Source organism: Schistocerca piceifrons, chromosome 2 (genome assembly GCF_021461385.2).
Source record: "Schistocerca piceifrons isolate TAMUIC-IGC-003096 chromosome 2, iqSchPice1.1, whole genome shotgun sequence".
NCBI lineage: Eukaryota > Metazoa > Arthropoda > Insecta > Orthoptera > Acrididae > Schistocerca > Schistocerca piceifrons.
Window position 1 is genome coordinate 457,464,489 of NC_060139.1, and position 22,818 is coordinate 457,487,306.

General features: G+C 39.0%; 1 protein-coding gene across 2 annotated transcripts in view; it reads right to left on the bottom strand.

The window, feature by feature from the left end:
* Nucleotides 1–659: 659 nt before the first annotated feature.
* LOC124775005 (aconitate hydratase, mitochondrial-like) overlaps nt 660–22,818 on the bottom strand; it is an 83,137-nt gene continuing 60,978 nt past the window's right edge. For both annotated transcript variants that reach the window (XM_047249757.1, XM_047249758.1), the window contains exons 12-15: nt 12,626–12,723; nt 11,277–11,413; nt 6,056–6,267; nt 660–2,176 (exon numbers count right to left, since the gene is read on the bottom strand). In XM_047249757.1, coding sequence (XP_047105713.1) covers nt 2,036–2,176; nt 6,056–6,267; nt 11,277–11,413; nt 12,626–12,723 — 588 coding nt within the window. In that variant the 3' untranslated portion in view covers nt 660–2,035. The remainder of the gene's footprint in view (nt 2,177–6,055; nt 6,268–11,276; nt 11,414–12,625; nt 12,724–22,818) is intronic.

The following is a 22,818-nucleotide window of genomic DNA, read 5'->3' on the forward strand; positions in this document are numbered from 1 at the left end:
ACCTGAAGATGACAGCAAAGTCTCTTGAAACTGGCTGTTTTAAATAAAGAAATATTTATGCGATCTTGGCTTTAGTATGTGTTTAACGGGTAAAACAGATCGCCTCTTCTGTCTTCTCAAAATGAGAAAATGCAAGCCATTGTTTGTATTTTTTTTTTTCTTCCTCTCCCAGTTTCCTAACGTAATTTTAGCAACCTCCCTTTCTCCATCCCCACATTCAGTGTCCCTTGACTGGATTTACTGATAAATTTTCTCTGTAATACCTGATAAATTTTATCTTTTTCTTTACCAAAATAAGGTATAAATATTTCCAAAGGATCGTGCAGTTACATTTGTAGTGTGTGTGTGTGTGTGTGTGTGTGTGTGTGTGTGTGTGTGTGTGTGTCTGTGTGTCTGTGTGTGTGAGCACAAAGATACTTTTTCTTTTTATCGATTTCTGATCATAGCTTTACTTATAATGGTATTCAGCTTTGAAATATGAAAATACCACATTTATGTACAGGCAATTTAACATGTACATGCACACACATATACATAAAAAAACTGCTAAATTGCTCTGAACTAATAGTGAATTACTGAGACTTTGTTAATATTTATGGATGAACATTGATGTAAAGGAGTAAATGACAAGACAATAAGAAAGTTGATTGAATATATGAAAAAAGCTTATATTCTGAAGTAAGCACCACAATTTATTTTCCATCTGAATAACAAACTCCACAAAATGTGTTATATTTAAATCTGATTGAAATTCCAACTACAGAACAATGGAATGTTTAGAAAGCTCTCAGGGTCTATCTTACAATAGGCATATAGGAATGTAGATACCACATTTGTCAATGCAAACAAGTGTCTCAGCTGCAGAGACAGAAATTAACACACTTCAATTATTGATTTTTGAAGTGTAACACCACAATACCCTAGTTATGAGTAGAACATATTTGCATGTTCCAGGCTCCTTCCATGCTTTAGGAAATGATTATAAAACTAATAGCCTTACTTCAACTGATACAGTCTTTAGGGCTGCACTGGTCCATACTCAGTAAACAATCATATGACTCCATTCTTCTCCTTCTCCTCCTCCTCCTCCTCCTCCTCCTCCTTTCGTTTCCAATGTTGTTCTTTATTCTCTTTGGTCCAAGCCTTCCCTGTCTTCAACTTCAGCTATTCCTAGAAATCTTTGTACATTCATAATTTTTTCTCAAGCAGATTGTGCTCCTGGATATCTTTAGGAGAAATTTCCAGTTCTCTTGCATCTTTTTCAACTTTTATGAATCTTGCTCCACTGATGTCTGTTATTAATTTTTACATACAGCAGACCACAATATTTTAGTAACATACCATCATCATGATTAGCACCATAATATACTAAGTACGGCAATTAAATGTTGGCGTTGATTTCAGTAATTATCAAAAATTTGTTACAGAAAAGAAGGCACTGTGTAACAATAGCCCATTTACAATAAAATGGTTAGAATAAATGTCTTAAATACTAACAATATGGAAAGGATAGATTGCTACTCACCACATACAGGATGCATTGAGTCACAGACAGGCACAATGAAAAAGACTGCTATACTTTTAGCTTTCAGACAGAAAAGTCCTCCATCAGAAGCGACACACACACACACACACACACACACACACACACACACACACACACACACAACTACTGTCTAAGGTGGCAAAAGGTTAAGTTTAACAGTCTTTCCATTGAGTCTTTCCATGGCTCAACACCTCCTCTATGTGATGACTAGCAGTCTACCCTTTTCATATTATTATTATTATTATTATTATTATTGTTATTGTTATTGTTATTGTTATTATTATTATTATTACTATCATTCCATCCTGGACTTCCCATCATTTTATCTTACAATACTTCAGTGTGTGTAAATTACTGCACATATGTTCTATCACAAATGTCTAGTATTACGAACATAGAACAATATGTTCATCATATACACAAAATTTTACTTGTTACAGTCCTTCAATTGTCTACTTCTTGCATAAATAATGATGTACCATATCTCCTTTACTTTCCTGCTGCAATTCTCTTCATATGATTAAGGGCACTCCCTGCCTTGAACCATTCTATATGCTGCTCGTTCAGTGTGTGATTCAATTGTATCTGTTCTTTCCTGCCATCTGCATGTTTCAGTTCTGCAGTTACAGGCTGAAACAAACAGCAAAAATTACAATACTGCAGCATTAAAATATTGTTAAAATGTGTTAATACAGAGTGAGCAAAATGCCAAATAAATAAGGCTTTGATATTCTACATTTACAGTCAACAAACCACCAAATTGTATGTCAAAGGGTACTTCCCACTGAACCACATATTAAGGTTTCCTCAACTTATGGTCTGTATGAATTCCTTGAATACCTCTGTGCACATTGTAATTTAATCTTGTCTTTTCAGTATATAGGGGATCAGTATGTAGAGAATTCTAGTATATTGTTAGATTCTTCACTTAGTATCGATACTTCAAGCTTCATAAATAGAATTTGATGGTGTAGTTTGTGTGTTCATACCTCCTCTATATACATTCAACATCCACTGTTAGTCCTATTTGGTGAGGTTAAATACACTTAAACAATATTCTAGGATGTGCTGCTTGAAAGTTTTATAAGCAATTTCCTTTCTAGACTTCTTTCACTTCCCCAGTATCCTACCGATAAACCAAAGTTAGCCACCCGCTTTACCCATAACTGAGTCGATGCAAGCGTTCCATTTCAAAAAGCAACAAACTATTATACTCAGGTTTTTAGTGAGATAACAGACTATGACTCACTGATGTTTCAGTTCTAGGATACTTAGTTTCTGTGTTTTGTGAAGTGCACAATTTTACATTCCTGAACATTTAAACACGTTTCCAATTGCACAACTTTGAAATCTTCATGCGCTGATAAAATATTTCTGCATTTTTTCAGACACTTCATTATAGGTAACTGCATAATATGAAAAAGTCCAATGTTACTCTTACTGTTGTCTTCCAGGCCAACCTGACAGCCTTGACTAGGATGTCATGTGGGGAAAGTGCAAGTTTGGATTTACATGGCCATGTCTTCAGAATCCATGCCGGTTGGCAGGGCAAAGGTCATTCTTCTCAAGATAGCTCCTTCTGTTTGACCTAGTAATACATTCTAAGATTCTGCATCAGAAAGGTACTGAGTGGTAGTTGAGTGGATCACTTCTGCAACACTTCTTGTAAACAGGTGTGATCTGCGCTTTCTTGAAACTACCAGTCACAAATTTTTGTTTTGATGTTTCTATAGTATATTCCAGTTAGCCGGGGGGCTATTGCAGTCACTGACTGTGTATAGAATCACACAGGTACTGCACTTAAGGTGTTTCTTAACTGTCACAAATATCACTGTTACTCGTCTTTGCAGTGATGCCAGAATTGTAATGTAGCTGCACTCCTGGAAATTCCTTTAAAAAGGAACATTTGAAAAACAGAATTCAGCATTTCTATTTTTGCTTTTGCTATCCTGTGTAAGCCATGAGTGTATGGGCACTAACCTTGGTATAGCTCACAGGCTTTACATACAACCAGAATTATGGATTCTGGGAGACATCTTTTCATAAAACTTTCCTACAGCAGTTAATTATGGCTTTGTACATTGCTGTTTAGACAGACATGTTTGCCTTACCATTTCTGCACCCACACTCTTGTGCTTTGTTTCACAACTTGTATACAGCAATCATTGTTTATTTACAAGAGAATGTATATCACTGAGGCTCCTTCACACCAAGAACTGTTCTACCAAGTACACCTGTACCCAATACTTGGTCAACCTCCTAGCCTTTCTACCTGTTCATGGCCAGAGCTAAATGTCTGAAGTTACTCTAACAGATATGAACTGACAGTCTCTTTGTACTTTGGTAATCATTGCTGGTAAAACCACATTATGGTCACCAATACTAGCTTCAGTGTGTAGCTCCTTAGAGGGTCAGGTCTATTTGTTACCATGAGATTTAATGCATTTCCATCACACGCACGCTTCCAACTGTCTGTTCTAGATTGTTTTCAGAGGAGGTATTCATACCGTTTCGCAGGATGTCGCATCACATTCCCTTACAATATCACTATCAATTTTTGATGATTGATGAGTCTTCCATGATGACAGTATGATTGGGGAACCTATGTATTAGCAAGCTGAGGTCCTCTCTACAGTTCTCTGTTATATATTAAGATATAATTACCCCAAAAGTTTCACTGTTCCCAACTTCTGCAGCTAATCATTAGAATTTTAGTAGACTCTTTTTCGGATCTTACATAAATATTTCAGGGTGTCCTACATATATCAATATCTGAGCTTGATGGATAGCCACCTCATCCAAAATATCCTTTCGTGGAACCCACACAGTGTCTGTGGTGTGGGTAGCGACTTCTGATGTGTAGTACACCCCTGGTCCATATAGGGGACCCCCAAAGCTGAGCCACAGCCCAGCTTGCCACACAACATTCAAAGTCCATGGTTCATAAATTCCACTCAAATCAAAACCAGGGGGTCCACAAACAGTTTTGGAAACACTTCTGCATGTTTCCGGTCACTAGACTGACCTAAGTTTGGCTTCTGAGCCCACACACCAGCCATCATTTGTTCCAATGTGTACCACAATATGCAGTTGGTTGTACCCTGTTCCACCTGCCAGAAAAGCCTCTTCAATGTGTTTAATGAAGTATCCACACAAACACAGTGCACCGTCTTCCTCCCCACACATTGCTGCCATTTTTATATGAAGAATCATTATTCACTGCACATTCAAAATATCACACTACAGCACTAGCTCCTCACTGATGTGTCACAGCAAGCTATCCAACAGGCAGAGTGTGTCTCACTGCCCCAGTTGTAAATTTTATTGGGAGGCAGCACCAGAAACTTGGGGATGACTGTAATATTCTGATTTTGTTCTGGTCTCTGGTTTCCTTGTACAGTTATCTCTAACGAGCATGTCATCACTGATACATTAAAACCTAATTATTGCTCTGCAAAACCATTTCAAAAGAAAGTGCAACATTACATTCCCCTTTATAAATGAACATAATTCAACATTATCTCAAGTAGCAATATAACTTCAGAGTTCAAGCCATTAAAACAGTCATATTCTTTTTCTCACTGAAATGTATAGACATCAAATGAGAAATGCAGCTGTTCTTTACATGAATATAAGAACAACTCATTCATCAAATTTCATTATGTAGGAATCCAAATTAAAGAACTATAGAGGGACAAAACCAACTACCTTAACTCACACTACCTCAATGAAATACTGATGAAAAATAAACTTATGTTGACAACTTACAAAACAATGTTGAAGGGAAGGTAATATTTATACATGTATGAAATAGCATTCGACCAACAATATTGTGCAGGATAGCAGGAGCAAGTGTGATATGGGCATCTGGATCAGAAACATCAATTGAAATAAATTCCAAAAAAGAATCCAGGAATGTTTATTCATGAAACGGGAAGTACATCTGAGGCATCTGGGGAAGCAACTAACTGCTTGGGAATGTAGCCACTATGACCAAGTCTCAAGGATGGCATGTGAGAGCAGAAGAGGGACATGTTTGCAGGTCAGGTGTAGGCAGGCAAGAGAGCGAGCCAGGAGCATGCAGTCCTGGTCTCACACTCCCATTGGCCAGGGACTGTGAATGAAGTCCGTTCACGGCATCTCACGATCAGCAATCCTTACCATGAGAACAGCAACAGGTCAGCAGTGCCTGCTGAAGCCTTGGGTAGGTTGTGAGCAGTCTGCACAGTATCTCAGCTGGGAGCAAAGGAATGGAAATCATCAGTAAGCATTTTTAACATTTACTGTCCCTCCCCCTACCAGCATGTGGTTCCTGTACAATCTACAGGCCAAAAGAGGCTAATTTATATTAACAGGCTAGCAATGAGGTCATGAGGCAGAGTGAGTGTTTTAACTATGAGTACCTAGCTATCTTCAATTGTTATCTCATGAAAGATATTCAAGATACCATCTTAACTACGGAGAAGTTGTTGAAAGAGAAATAAATTATCAATGCACATCAATCCTTACCTTTCCAGGGGCAAGATTTTGAAGTCCAAGAAGTGAGATCTTATCTGAAGCCTGTATTTTGTCATAGTCTGCAGGATTAGCGAAAGTGAGTGGCAGTAGACCCTGCTTCTTCAGGTTGGTCTCGGCAATACGAGCAAATGACTTCACAATGATGGCTCGACCACCCAAATAACGAGGTTCCAGTGCAGCAAGCTCCCGGCTGCTTCCTTCTCCTGAGAAACATTTAGTGTTGAGTCGCATAAGGAATAATAGTCTTTTCTTTCTTTTGTCTTTTTAAAACAGAACACACACTCAGACACTCTCATTAACTCCTTAACTTTTTTTCAAATTATGTCCCAAAAAATAATATTTTTTTATTACTGAAAAACATCTTATAATGAATGACATTACATGAAAACATATAAAGATAGCTTTAAAAGCTCAAAACAATGAGTTACAAAATTCTGAAGTCCACCAATAATAAGATCCTGAGTATACTGATACACTGTACTTTGACTAAAATATCCTGAAACTTGAAGTCATTTTTGTTGGTTTCCGTATAGTTATGGAGTCTAACCGTGTATTTCACAGTGGCTTCCTGTGAACCTGAATCTTGGAGGAGCTGGCTGGAGCACAGCGGATGTATTTATCTCGTACAACTGGTGAGTGCTTGTCACTCAACTGATGTACTGTCATCACTTTCAGTCTCTAATCAGGGTGTATACGCAGAGAAGGAAAAAATTCATGGATTTTTTTTTCCCCAGATTTCCCGGTTAAAAATACATTTTCTCCTGGGTGAAAATACACTTTTTCCGTGTTAATTATACTTTCCCTCAGAACTGTAAAACTTATCCTTTGAGTCGATATGGTTTTATACTGCAGCGGAGAACTTTCCTGCACTTTAGAAAATGAAACTCAGGGTGGATGAGACACATTTTGGAAAGATCCTGCATGCGCAGTAACATGTACGCTGCATATTTTCGTATTATCATAATTGTTGTTATAATTGTTATAACCTTAGCTGAGTGGTGTGACCGGTAGTGATTGAATTCACACTGTTGTGTGAATTCAGTCACTATCAGTTATAACAACAGGGTGTATACGACCCAGGACAACCGGGAGAACTGGGAAAAACCTGGGAATTTTTTCATCCAGGAGAAAACTGGGAAAAACCCAGGAATTGTTTAGAATTCCAGTAATTTTTCAGTGTTTTGGTTTTCAGCAAAATTTTTGTGATTTTGACTGGTAAGAACCAATACTCTAACAAAGGATATTACTGAATCCCACTACTGCAGAATAATACTGCAGCAACAAAACATGAACGAGACGAAACAAAACAAAAATAAAACGTAAGTTGCAAAGGAAATGCGCCATATACAACAAAGCACAGTGCTCATACAAGCATCTGCCAACAGCATAGTGTGTCGAAGGCTTAGCAAGACTATGCAATGCTTCATAACAACAAATTGCCTCTGATGAGCGTGACATGACAACTGTTTAAATTAGAGTCATTTGAGTAGTTGCGGGTGGGCACTTGCAGTTTAGTCGCGTATGAGTACTACGTTGTCGCACTTCTGGTTGCAGAAGTGTGACTGGGTGCCACTACCTAATATTGCCTCGGTTCGAAAATATAGTAAATCTGGGGCTGATGCACAGAGCAGTTCGAGTTGTGGTGGGGAGCTGGGTCGTCTCCACGTGACCCGTGTTTATGTTCATGATTTTGTTGTTTTGTCTTCCTTTATTGCTCTCACGTTAAATGACGATGAAACGGATTTTTGTGGCCGGGAGCTATCAAATGAATTAAAATACATTCGCTTAGTAACGGAAGGCTAAAATATGTTATTAGTTTCAGAATTTTTTCCAGTTTTCTGACAGTCAACCATTAATCGCCTTGCGGAACAATGAAGTTATTTTTGTCGGTTTGCTAAAGAGATTTGGCTTTTATTAATCTTTTCTGCTGAGGCAGTCAATTTACTTGAAACGAAGTGTTTAATTTCATACTCTTGGCTGGTTTCAACTGTTCGCTGTATTTCAAGTGCATGTATGGCATTATACCATAATAAAGAACCAAATATGAGATAATACAGCACTGGTACTCCAAGAAAATTTAGATCCGAATGTGGACATACTTTATGTACTATAAGCCGAATTATGCATTTTAGTGTGGATCACAAAACTCCGATGCTCTTAAAGTATCTTCTGACTTCTTGTTTCTTTTATGACATGATGTAAGATCTTTTAATGTTTTGTTTTACCCTTACAAACATATGGGCTTCCTGCGTTATCGCAGCTGCGCAAGCTAGGTGACGCCTGTCACCTGGTGCTCTCTTGCAACTGCTGAAATGAAAGTATCTCTAACAGGTCACGGGAAAATATTGCAAATGGTGGTTTGAAAAATGTTACATTCAAAGTAAATTTCGTCTTGCGCAAGATGAACTATGTGTGAGAATGTACGATGAATTTCTTAAATCACCAAGCATTTGACTCCATTTAAAAATCAACTCTTTGAGGACGACCATTTAGAAGAATTTAGAGCCCAGTTCAGACATTTACGTAGTTATTAAAAATTTTGCTGGCACATTTGTCTGACGTATCTTAATTTAAAGCATGAACTTTCCTTATTTGTGTGTTCGCGTTACTTAAGAGTAATCTTGCTATTGGTTGACTACATCACGTGTCCTATGCTGTCATCAGTGGGCGGCTTACAAAAGCGCATCGCAATCTCAATTTCAATGCTTTGGAAAGTGACTTGCGGTGTTTGGTGGAATTCAAATTTATACCTTCATAATACGAAAATATGCAGCATACATGTCCCGCCCCCCCCCCCCCCCTCCCCCCCCCCCCCCCCCCCCCCCCCCCAGAAGTTTCGTTTTCTAAAGTGCCGGGAAATTGTATGTCGGTATATAAAACCATAAACATTCAGAGGGTTGATGAGTTTTACAGTGACGAGGAAGAGTATACTGTCACTTAACACGGAAAAAGTGTATTTTCACCCGGGAGAACGTGTATTTTGAACCAGGAAATCCGGGAATTTTTTTTCTTTGTCCACGTATATACCCTGAACAATTACAATATTCTCACAACAAGATTGGTTGAAAGTTATGAACAGGTTGAGTGGTAGAACACACACATTAGTCACTGGAAAAAAGCAAAATCGAAATGACAAAAGAAAATCCTGATCTTCGTTTAAGCTTCCGTTTTTCTTCCCTGGGGAATAAATGGTTTTCCCACCCCCTCTTCTCTGTAGAAAGGCAAGAAGCACTTGTTACAAGTCAATGTGAACGTTTCCGTAGGTCTGTTGTGATAACAAAGACAGAAGAAATTATGTTAAGGTAAAATAACTGGAGTAGCTGATACAGTTCTTACTGCAACAACACATATTGCATTGCTGCTTTAACACCAATCCACCACACAGCATAAACAACAACAACAAATACATAAGGGACAACCAAAAAGTTTCCATTCAAAGACTGTACAGTTCAGAATCCACCCAGGAAAAACTGGCATCAGCACTGAGGCAATCATCCCACTGATGCATCGGTTTGAAGATACCTATTTGGTAAAACAAAATGTCCTCCTGTGTGGAGAAGTCCATAACTACCTGCTGCACATCCTCACCCCAAACATACTGTTGACCCTTCAAGGTCTTTTTTTAAGGAACTGAAGGTGCAGTAAGAACAGCAAGAGAGATCACGACAAGTGGGAGGGGTGCCCTAGTGTTTCCCACTTGAATTGGTGTAACTTCTGCACTGCTACATTTGCGATATTATAATCTGTGTTATCATGAAGCAGCAATACCCCTAGTTTCCAGAATGTGATTTTCACTCTGCAGCAGAGTGTGCGCTGATATGAAACTTCCTGGCAGATTAAAACTGTGTGCCCGACCGAGACTCGAACTCGGGACCTTTTCCTTTCACGGGCAAGTGCTCTACCATCTGAGCTACCTAGTTCTGTTAGGTTCGCAGGAGAGCTTCTGTAAAGTTTGGAAGGTAGGAGACGAGATACTGGCAGAAGTAAAGCTGTGAGACCGGGCGTGAGTCATGCTTCGGTAGCTCAGATGGTAGAGCACTTGCCCGTGAAAGGCAAAGGTCCCGAGTTCGAGTCTCGGTCGGGCACTCAGTTTTAATCTGCCAGGAAGTTTCAATACCCCTAGTTGCAGTTTTCCTGCATGTTTTGCTTTAACTGCAAGCTGTAATTTCTCCAGTGTTGTGCAGCACCAGTCCACAGTGATGGAGACACTAGGTACCTTGAAATCAATAAGCAATGGGTCCTGGTAATCAAAGAACAGAGTGAGGATTACCTTTCCCACAGATGAATGGCTCTTTAACTTCTTGGAATGAGGGAATGGTGGATCACACCTTTACATCTTCGACACTACCAACTCTGGTTCCCAGTGGTGGCATCATCTTTGGTCGGCTGCAACAGTGCACTCAAGGTATGTGTTCCCTTCAACACTGAAATTCACCATCAGGTGCTTCAAGCAAACAGCCACCCAGATTGTTTTTTATTTCGCATCTAATGCCTGGGGTATGCATTAATTAGCTGCAGAACTTGCAGTAGCCTGACTCCTGCCAGATAATGTGTTGCATGCTACAAAAGCTGATGTCGAGACCGTCTGCTAGTGCACAAATAGTTATGCGCTGGTCTGCCCTAATCACATCATCAACCACCCACTTTTTGTCCATAATTGATGAGGCTAGCCTCCCAGACAGTCTGGTGTCTTGTGTCAAATTGTGACAAGCACGGAACTTGGCACACTATTCCAAAATGATGATTTTTGACAGACATGCTGCCCCACCCACCTTCTTCATTCTCTAATGGATGTCATCTGGTGCTTGTCCTTCAGCGGCCAAGAAAAGAATAACAGCATGTCAGTAATAACGTTGCACAGTTCATGTTTCCACATTTACCGCACACATGTTGGAAAGACACAAATGCCACAATTATCCCTTGCCTACGTGTTGGTGCTAGTGCACCTTCATCAGAGTTGCACTGTGTTGCATACACGCTGCAGCAACGTCCTCAAATGGAAACTGTTTATCACTCCTTAGGCCTATTATGACTAGCAACAACGTGGTTGCAACTGACGTGAAAGCAGGTAAGTTTTGTTTATCTCCAGAATTATCTGACACACCACCAATTTGTGTTTCAGCATGCTAATGGCTGTCAATTGTCACTGTGCCCACTTCCCAACAAACAAGTCTGAGTAATGTACGAGACACCAGTGAAGCACACTACTCACCGTAATTCTCATCTCCAACAGCTACCCAACGAATACCCTTAGCTTTGTAAGCTCTCGCGACATCTGGGACTGGTCCCCATTCACCAGTAAGTTGATTTTTCACTTTGTTCATTTCACCATTATCAGCATTCACAGCTCTGAAATTCAAGAAATAATCAATCAACCAAACATTCACTCACTCGCTTTGCTACAGCAATGCCAGAAAATTAATGTACCTCAGGTTTCCAAATATGAACCAATCCCCGGGTCTTACAGTGTACACAATGGGAAAAAATTATATATGTATAGTAATCCAATATTTCTACTGTTATGATACCACCAGATGAAGAGACATGACAACCATAATCAAATTCAGCTTGCTCAGAAACTGACATCTATCTTACAGGGTGATCCATTACTCATTAACTGACATAAGTTTCTACTGTGCCCAAGATTAATACTGACCTTAACATTTTATGTATAAAAATGAAAAATTAATGTCAATTTGCTACTACCATCTACTATGGTCCCATTCCCTCCATACACAGTATCATAGATGATGTTACAACATAGCTATCATCATTTAGTACAACCAGCACTGTTGTCATGCTAAAGGGTGCCCACAACAGGTGCTGGAGAGGGGAGTCAGGGGAGGGATAGAGGAGGAGGAAACCCCCCTCCCCCCAACCACCACCTCCAGCTCTCAGGGAAAGAAAAAATAGTGTAGCCAGGTGTTTTCTTTCAAGAAGATTTGAAGGTCAGTATTATGCAAGTTTTTAACAGGGTTGGAACTGGAACTTTTCTACGGATGCTAACAAGTCCTACTCATCATCTAAAATTCTAAAAATACTCCATACCCTTTGGTCTAGGCCCACCCCTACAAACTATTGTATGGGCACAGTTTGCCATGCATTCTCTGAACTGCACCACGAGTTACCGCACACACTCACTGTAGTTACTTTTCCCCCTTCATTTTAAGACATTTCATTCATGAGAAGATGTAGTGATTAGCACATATTGCTATTTGATTCATCTTGAAATACTGTTTAGCCAATAACAAAAATGATACACCATTACCAGTTTCAGTATTGCATGACTGACTGTGTGTAGTGTCCAAGGCAACTAACATGAACTGACAATCACTGTTGGTGACAACAAAAATCAGTAATGTTGTAAAGCTACTAGGCAGTCTTCTTGATAAATAAACAAATTTTTAAGAGCAATACCATCATTTTTCAAACAACCTTTTACCCTATGATTAAGCTAGCATCTTTTCTGAAAGTTTGCTTTAATGTAATATGAACTTTGTGATTCTATTTTCCCTCCAGTTCACGAAAGAAAGCGAACTTAATGATTAACGAGTACCTTACCCTATGAACAGGTTGTTCGAAATGTTATCCAGATGGCCTCGATATTTCAGCCATGGTCCTGCTGCAGAGATGTGATCAGTTGTGCACTTGCCCTCTACCTACAGCAATGAAAATTATATTTAATTTACAATCAAAACCTATAGCTGTAATGATATTCAGTTCTGTGCTTCGTTACAAAAGCTGAAACCAATGAAGAAAAAATATAGTGTAGCCAGGTGTTTTCTTTCAAGCACCAATTTCTTTCAAGCACCAATTTATAAATTTGTACTAAAATATTTTCTCAAAAATGCTACACGGACTACCAGACAGAAATTATTCTGGTGACAAAAAAAAATTACATTTATAATCAAATGCATGAAAGAAGCAGTTTTAACATTAAACAATACGCTATCGGCAACTAATACTGCCAATAACCAGTCAGTATTTTAATAATCATATTTTGTATGTTCCCATATAATTCATATGGGGCTGCAGCATCCTTTGTACTGAGAGGCTTAATTTGCTCTGTCACAGATATTAAAGTAGAGAATAAATTTAATATGGAATGTGCAAGGGTGCAAAATACACACAAGAAGTAAAGTTTACTTGGGTATACAAAGGGCCAAATTTTCATAAACTACACATTTGTGCTTTTGAGTCCATACTGAACAAAAATAGTTCCCCCAACTTGAGTGACTCGCTGGTTACCATCTCAAAAAATTGCTGGTGCTGAAAAACATTTGCCCACAGTATACAATAAATTTATGATGTGCATCTCTATTTAGGGACTCAGTGAATGAATGCTATTTTGAGGCTCGTTAAGCAATAATTTTAAAAATATAAAAATGTCAAGCCTCTGTCATAAGTCTCTCCCTCATTCACTCTTTTTTTTTTCTTCATATCTTTGTTGTCCTCATTATTGCTCGATGTCCTCCTTACATTATTCCATCCCAAGATGTCTTCCTTAATTGAAACTGAGCTATACAGGGCTAAGCCTATCAAGCAGAAGTAATTAGAACAGCTGACTTTTCTTATTTTTTATATATTCTTTCACAACCAGAAACCCTACCCAAGTGTGCCCATACCAAGGGCCAATTGGGGGCACAGTCAATACCATGGAACTACTTCTATGGCTACACCCCCCCCCCCCCTTGATTTTTTTAAGAATCAAACTCCCATGTACACAAGAGTTTCAAAAGTCTGATTATTTTACATGTGAGTTAATGTGTTAAACACACTGAAGCACCAAAGACACTGGTATAGACATTTGTATTCAAACACAGAGATATGTAAACAGGCAGAATATGGTGCTGAGGTCGGCAATGCCTATATAAGACAACAAGTGTCTAGCACAGTAGTTACATCAGTTGCTGCTGCTACAATGGCAGGTTATCAAAATTTAAGTGAGTTTGAACATGGTGTTATAGTCAGCACACAAACGATGGGACACAGTATCTCCGAGATAGCAATGAAGTGGGTATTTTCCCGTATGACCATTTCATGAGTGTAACGCGAATATCAGGAATCTGGCAAAACATCAAATCTCCGACATCGCTGGGGCCAGAAAAAGCTCCTGCAGGAATGGGACCAACGACAACTGAAGAGAATTGTTCAACATGACAGAAGTGCAACCCTTCCATAAGTTGCTGCAGAGTTCAATGCTGGGTCATTAAAATGAAATATCATCAATATGGGCTCGCGGAGCCCACTCGTGTACCCTTTATGACTGCACGACACAAAGCATAGGAACATTGGACTGTTGATGACTGGAAACACACCTGGTCGGACAAGCCTCATTTCAAATTGTATGAAGCGGATGGACATGTATGGGTATGGAGACAACCTCATGAACCCATGGAACCTGCATGTCACCAGGGAACGGTTAAAGCTAGTGGAGGCTCCATAATGGTGTGGGGAATGTGCAGTTGGGGTGATATGGGATCACTGATATGTCTAGATATGACACTGACAAGTGCCACGTAAGTATCCTGTCTGATCACCTGCATCCACTCATGTCCATTGTGCATTGCGACGGACTTACACAATTCCAGCTCGACAATGCAACACCCAACACATCCAGAATTGCTACAGGGTGGCTCCAGCAACACTCTTCTGAGTTTAAATGCTTCCTCTGGCCACCAAACTCCCCAGACATGAACGTTATTGAGCATATCTGGGACGCCTTGCAACATGCTGCTCAGAAGATATCTCCACCCCCTCGTGCGCTTACAGATTTATGGACAGCCCTGCATGATTCATGGTGTCAATTCCCTTCAGCACTACCTCAGACATTAGTCAAGTCCATGCCATGTCGTGTTGCCGCACTTCTGCGTGCTCGCTGGGGCCCCTCCACGACATAATGCAGGTCTACCAGTTTCTTTGGCTCTTCAGTGTATTTGCTGATAAGAATGTAAAACATTTATGATGAAGACACAAAACCCTAATTACGTTGGCTTTATTTTACCCCATTATTCACCCACAGACTAACGAAAAATTTAATTATTCACCCAGAGACTAATGAAAAATTTAGAAGTCTTGAAGTTATGTGCAAAGTTTGCTGAAAGTTGCTAAGTGCACTCATTCTCAAATACTGGATGCATATAATCTGTGTAATTTGCATACCATGTGTTGCCCTGCCTCAAGACATATACACAGTTTCTAACTAGAATAATCAGTTTATTGTGATAAACCTTTAATGTAAGATTATACTGCTTAATGAGTAGATTACATTGGCATTTCAAATTTTTAGAGATGGTCAATAATTATATGACATCCTGAAAATCAATTTTTTCATTGCTCCTGGAAGCCGTTGAACAGGCAACCAGCAACTTCATCCATGCACAGTTTTAGCTGGTTAGTAATACGAACGACAGCCTATTGCCTTCAGAACTAAAATCTACCACCTAATCCCGTATACCATTTTACATTTTATTATTAGTATTTGCTACATGTCACTCTAAGAAAATACTGCCGCCAGTGAATACAAAACTACCATTGCTCTTCAAACTCACAATCCCTATATTTCTACTAGGAATACTGTCATTACCCTTTTTTTTGTTAGTTCACTAAACTCTTTGAAGAAACCCCTTTTAGGAAACAAGCATCAGATGCAGCTTTCAAATTTCTGTGGCAGAAGGTACGAAAAATCAGTTGATAGAATTGCTAGACAGTCTAGACATGACAAAAAGTAATCAAATGGGATGGAGTCTCCTACATCACCTGACTAATGGTACAACACAAAGGAATACCCTTGTAAACATTTCCCCAAAATCAAAAGCTTCATAAAAATGGTAAAACAGACAAATGGGGCAAAGGACCTAAGAATGCATGAACATCTAGTAACAAATGAGCTCTAAACTCAATTCTGCAAAAAATCTATACAACAATTTTAGAACTAGGTAGCTGGTTTGGATGACAGACAAATGGAGCCAATAAAGAAATTCAGACCAACTACACTTAAATGGCTTCTGGACTTCTGCAATAACTGCTTAAAAGAGAACAATATTCCACAACCATGGATGAAAACAAAAGTAATTGCTATCATGAATGTGGGAAAAGAACATTATGGCCCTCAGAGCTATGAACCATCTCATTATTATGCCATTTCTGTAAGATATGTGAAGACATGCTTTTAACTGTCACCAAAGATTGATAGCTTACATGTACATGAAAAGGCCAGTTTCAGATCCTAAGGAAACTGCACAGCACAAATAACTCATCTAGGACAGCACACAGGGGACGGGTTTGAAAGGGAGAAGATAACTGGAATGGCATTTATCATCCTTTCATCAGCTAACTATACAGTTGCATTGCATAATGATTCACAAAACCTACACTCGGACTGAAGACTATGGTTTTATTAGAATAATTGCCACCTTACTGCACAATCTAAGATTATATGTTGAATTCCAAGGAAGACACTGCTATTGGAGGAACCAAAGAAATCTTCTACTCACAAGGGAATATACTGTCACCTGTGCTCTACAACATTTACACAAATGATCAGTCAAAACCCAATCTGTACAAAAGTTACATATATGCTGATGTCTTTGCTTTGACTGTGCAGACAGATAAATCTTCAGAAACAGAAAAGATGCTGACCAGAGCTCTAGGGATGTTTTCTGATTACTATAACAAGAACCACCTGAAGCTGCACACAGAATTAGGTTTGCATTTTACACCTGTGAAATAAACAGGCAGGAAGAAAACAAAGTGATTTGGGAAGGCATTAAGCTAGAACACTGTTTGACACCACTATACTTTGATTCTAACACTCACTGATGGCACTATCTTAATATCAAACTTAAGGTATCCGCCCAAACCATCACATGGAAACTTGGTAGCAATTCGGGTGGTTAGCCCCAGCTTGTCCATACTTCTACTACGGCACTCTGTTTCTTGGCTACTGGACATTCCTGTCAGGAAGTAGCTGCAAAAGAAGAGTGTCAAAGAAAACTGAATTACACCCACTACATGGACATTCTCCACCAAGACCTATGCTGAAGTATATAAAGAGCTTTTTAGTCAATATCTGCACTAAATATACCAGCCAAGAAAGCCGAATAAGAACTGTGAGCAGCTGAAATAAGTCATGTCCAAGCAGGGGTAAAGCCAAAAGAATACTCACCAGTCAGACAAAACTTTGACTGGACACAAGGAGATCACTGAACAGGTTACAAATGGGGGTTCGTTAATCGGACAGCCAAATGTAATGGGGTACTTACAAGTGCTAACTCTGACGATGTGGAGAAGTACAGACAGTGATACATCTGTGTAATTATTTATGTTGTCCTTGGAATGAGGAAGATTTGATCAAGATACAAGAAAATGCTGTAACTGTGTTTCCAGGTAAAGGCTGATTTCAATTTTGTATGTGCCTCTACATATAAATTCCTTTACTTTCTTGCCTGAAATTGTAAATTTCTTGAATCCTGTGTGTACACCCTTGGAATCTTGGTTCCAATAAATAAATCAGTTCCCTCACCAAGACCCTCCCATTCCTTCCACCTCGCGTTTCCTTGTGTATGTTTAATGCTAATTCTGTGACGATACTATTAGGTCACTTCGTCCAATGGTCAATGATCTCAATCGCCTTCTCTCCATCAGCAGAACACTAAGTGGAACTAAGGGTAACAAACTTATGTGGCTGAATCTCTTGTGAAGTCATTCCTGGATACTGCAGCTGCAGTTTTGTCCAAAATGCATCAGACTGACTTGTTCCCCAGTGTTGTTTTGGGCAACTACACCTGAAATGTCTGTCAGCCAAGCCCCTACTACATCAACAAAGTCCTTTGCAGGTCTTCATTTCATACATATATGTTACATGTGCACCATGAACTACTGAGAAGTAAATCAGACTGCCCAAGGGATTAAAAAAAAATCATCTTGATTTTAGGAGAAATTAATTTACTTCTACATGCACTACATGTCTTTCAATCATTTTGCCACAGTTGTAAATTATATCTTATTTCTTTGTTCCTGTTGGTCTCAATTCCATATATTCTAGTTTCTTCTGTTTGATTACATTTTTTTAAACAATAGTGTATATACTTTTCTGATTTCCAGAGGATATGTCTGTAGGACAAACTTGGAATTGTCTGTAAAGCTCAGTAGTACATCTTACTATGCTCTTCTTAAAGCTAAAGCTGGCTTCACAAACAGTAATCTACATGTCCATATCATACCATACGACCAAGAGACAGGCTGGTGGTGGACCTACACTCTGGCAGTTTTCAAAGGAAGCCCAAACTTCCTTTTGTTATGAATGTAATTTTAAGCATCAGTTTTGATCCTGTTCTATCACTTCTACATGATGGGTTCGGTTGGGTTGTTTGGGGAAGGAGACCAGACAGTGAGGTCATCGGTCTCATCGGATTAGGGAAGGACGTGGAAGGAAGTCAGCCGTGTCTTTTGAAAGGAACCATCCCGGCATTTGCATGGAGTGATTTAGGGAAATCATGGAAAACCTCCCAAATGCGAGTCCAGTGTCTAACCACTGCGCCACCTCGCTCGGTCTTCTACATGATGTATTAAGTCTCTGCATTGATTCTAATCATTACACCATTTAGTTTTATTTTAGTACTTCATTATAGCTTCACACACACACACACACACACACACACACACACACACACACACACACAAACCTCCGACTACACTGATCTCGTAATTTCCAATCCAGAACATATTAGCGATGCTTTTTCACTGTGGTACTAGTGTCCTACATAGTTTTACAGCATTTCCAGACAAACCCACACCCTGTCAAAGAATCATCCTATGTTTTAGTTGGAATACTGTTCACAGCCATAGTAAATTTCTTGAATAACCAATTTACCACACCAGCTGTTATTATTAGTTTTAAATCATCCTTTTATTCCATATAATTTGCTACTATGTAGTTTTGGCTATGTATCTATTCTCAAGTTAGAATATAATGCATGTACTTCAAGAAGGAAGAACGATTAGGATGGAACTTCCCTTCGATATTGGAATCATTAGAGGTGGAGCAAAAGCTCTGATTGTTTCAAACTGGAGGAAACTGGCTATGCCTTTTCATAGGAACCACCACAGCATTTGCCTGGGTTTGGTAAATCATGGATTGAACTCCCTCCCGAATGCATGTCCAGCGTGTCAGCAGCTGCTTCTGTCTCTACAGCAGCACAGTGTTTTGCTTGTGATTTTTTCTTTTTGTTACAGACTTCTATATAGAAGCAACTAATTTTGATTTACCTGTGTGCTTTGTAGCTTAAATTTCTTGCATGTTAGTGTATTTAATATGCACACTCCTACATTTAAATAACTGTGTAGTGCAGACATTCCTAGACTTTCTGTTGTTGCATACTACTTGACATTTTTTGAAATTTGGGTGTACCGCTATAGCTTGTTCACATTTTAACGAACATTGAGGCGGGAGAGGGGGAGTGTGGATGGTTGAGAGATGACTGCCGCAGGGATGCTATGGGGGGAAATATTTTACCAACTTTCTCAGTGCAGACAACACACACACACAGTTTTTGTGTCATGTCAATCAACTACTAATACTTTGTGAGAGCATCTTTTTTCAAATTTTTTTTGAGAGGTGTTGATGATAGCATGTGGTACTGATTCGCAGCAAATAATACGAAATTAAATTAAGCCTGTTTGGATACAAACGTTCAGTGAGTGAGAGAGAGAGAGAGGAAGGATATTTAAAATATTTATTAAACTTCTACATCACAAATAATATAATCCTGTTGGGCATGAGAGTATAGTAAATTAGAGCCCAAAAAGCAAAAAAATTCAGGATCAAATCAAACTGTGCCAGTTAATCAGGCTTCAGAATCACTAATTAGGTTTCAAACTTAGATTTTGATTAAAGAACATCTACATATTTCAGTTGGAGGCATGTTGCGGTTTATCTTTAGTCAGAGCTTCAAAATCTGCCTCGACTGCACTCAACTTAGTTCTCAAGTTGTCATCAACACTAAGTCTGTCACTGTACTTATTTTTAATATAAGAAACACTTTTACTCCTGTAAGTATCAACAAATGACACCAAAATCAGATTGCTTGTTTTAAAAGATCCTGCTTTTGTTCCTATCAAAAACCAAAGCAGTGTTTTCTTTTAGAAAAGATCTTCTATTGAACTGTTTCTAGCCATGTCGATGGAAGTTTCTTTCATGATTACTTCTTATTCAATCATGTTTTGTGTAATGTTCAGGAAACTGCTTTCCAAAACTTTTTTGAAGGACCTCTACATGTGTAATAATGTCTCTGATGAGTAATAATGTCTCTACCCTAGAGTGTCAACCAACACTCTGATTTAATTCATACTATGTGTTGTCGTCCGGCAGAACGGGTGCAAGCATTAATTAAAAGTAACACCGGAACTATGGAGAACATCAGAAGCATAGCTATGAATAACTGACTGACTTTGCTTCTGTGGGGAAGTTAGTAGAGTGTTAGATCCTCATGCTAAGGGTCCTGGGTCCAAAGCCTAATGACAACTATTTCTTTTATTGTATTGTTTGTGAAAGTGTTATACAGGACAACGTGTTTATGACATGTAAAATACCTGTTTCGAGTTTACAGCAATATTCTCTTGGCAATCTGATTTCAGTTTGTTTCTTTGAAAGTAGTGAACCTATAGAGAGCATTTGTAGAGTCACAGAATATACAATCAGAACAGAAAAATAAAGAAACAACTGCGTCACACGTGGATAACTAAACAGCAACGGTAATAGTAATAATTATAATTAATAATAAACAAAATAAATAAGATCAATAATAAGTACATAACGTTCAACTAATGAAGTGAAAGTGCCGGCCGCGATGGCCAAGCAATTCTCGCCACTTCAGTCTGGAACCGCGCAACTGCTATAGTCACAGGTTTGACTCTTGCCTCAGGCATGGATGTGTGTGATGTCCTTAGGTTAGTTAAGTTTAAGTAGTTCTAAGTTCTACGGGACTGATGACCTCAGTGCTCAGAGCCATTTGAAACGAAAGCAGACTGCCAAAAGAACATTGCTGCAGACACTGAAAAGTCCTTTTACATGTCAGGAAAATGCTCTCCCATATAACAGTTTCGCACATAAACAGTTAAAAAAAGTTCTCATCAGTGGGATTTGAATGTGAGACCTTTGGTACAATGACCGAACACTTTACCTTCTCACCCATGTGAGATCTACAATACAATTATTTACATACACATTTTTCCTGTGCTCCGTAGCTCTGGTGATACTTTTAATTACCATTTACACACATTCTACTCGACGATAACGCAGAGCATGAACTAAATTGGTGTTTTGGTTCATACTCAATCGACATTAAAACATTTGATACCAATCTGAGTGTCTGAAATCTGGAGGTTTGGTTGTGAGAAACATAAAAACCTTAGGCCTAAGTTCAAATACTCAGTTTAAAATCTTGCTTCAGTATGAAGAAGCAAACTTTTTACCATCAGTTCTGAAGCTGTAAACAGTCGTAATTGCATTTGTTAAGAACCAAAGATTAAAGTACCAATAGAAAGCAGTGAAGCCTGAATCATTACAGGTACTGAAAGTTGACTATAGCCTGAGATAAGTTCAGCTGAAATTTTTACAGAGGACCTAACAGTGTTGTGAAAGGATGGTTTAAATACAGTGGTGGCATGTTTGTTGCTGTTAGTAGTAGTTTATCTTTTAGTGAAAATGAAGTAGATTGAAGAAAATGAAGTATGGGTAGCAGCTTACCTGACAACCAGAATCCATTAATAACTGGTTACTTTTACTAACACTTCCCCCAATTCCCAACTCAAATGATGCATTTGCAGAATGGTTCATAGAAAACAAGTGAGCCATTTCAAATAGGTACCCCACTCACACAATTAAAGTTGGTGGTGACTTAAATCTATGATGGCCAAAATACCTTTTCAAAGTCAGTGACAGGCACAAAGCATTGTCCAAAATCATACTAGATGTTTTCTCTAAACGTTATTTTGGTCAATTAGTTTAGGAGCCAACCAGGTGCAAATGGTTGTGAAAACACACTTGATTTCTTCGCAAGAAATAAGCCTGAGCAAATTGGGAGCATCACAATGGATATAGGAGCTCGTGGCCACCAAGTCATTGTAGGGAGACTGAATAGAGTAACAACCAAATCCACCAAAAATAAATGAAAACTATATCTAAAACAGCAAATAAAAATGCACTTGTTGTCTTTGTAAGAGACAATCTCAGTCCCTTCCAAAATCACTATGGAAGTGCACACCAAGTGAGGCCTAAATTCAAAGAAATACACACATCAAAAAAGTTTGCATCAACCCGGTTCCCAGAAATCCTGAAGACAGACGTTGACTGTGGACATTATATCACAGACACAGTCCCTTTGACTGTTCAGAGATGTCATTAAACCCCCCACAGATGTAATCAACCATGCATTTGCAGTGCCTATTAGATGGAGTGGATCCGACAGCCGATCAGTTCCAGTCATTCCACCAGGAAGGAGGCACACAGCTTGTGTTGTCTGTAATTCACCCATGCCTAGATGGTTCAATCGCTATGTACCAGGAAGGGCTCTCAACAAGGAAAGTGTCCAGGTGTCTCGGAGTGAATCAAAGTGATGTTGTTCAGTTATGGAGGAGATACAGAGAGACAGGAACCGTCGATGACATACCTCGCTCAGGCTGCCTAAGGGCTACTACGGATTATGGCTTGGAGGAACCCTGACAGCAACATCACCATGTTGAATAATGCTTTT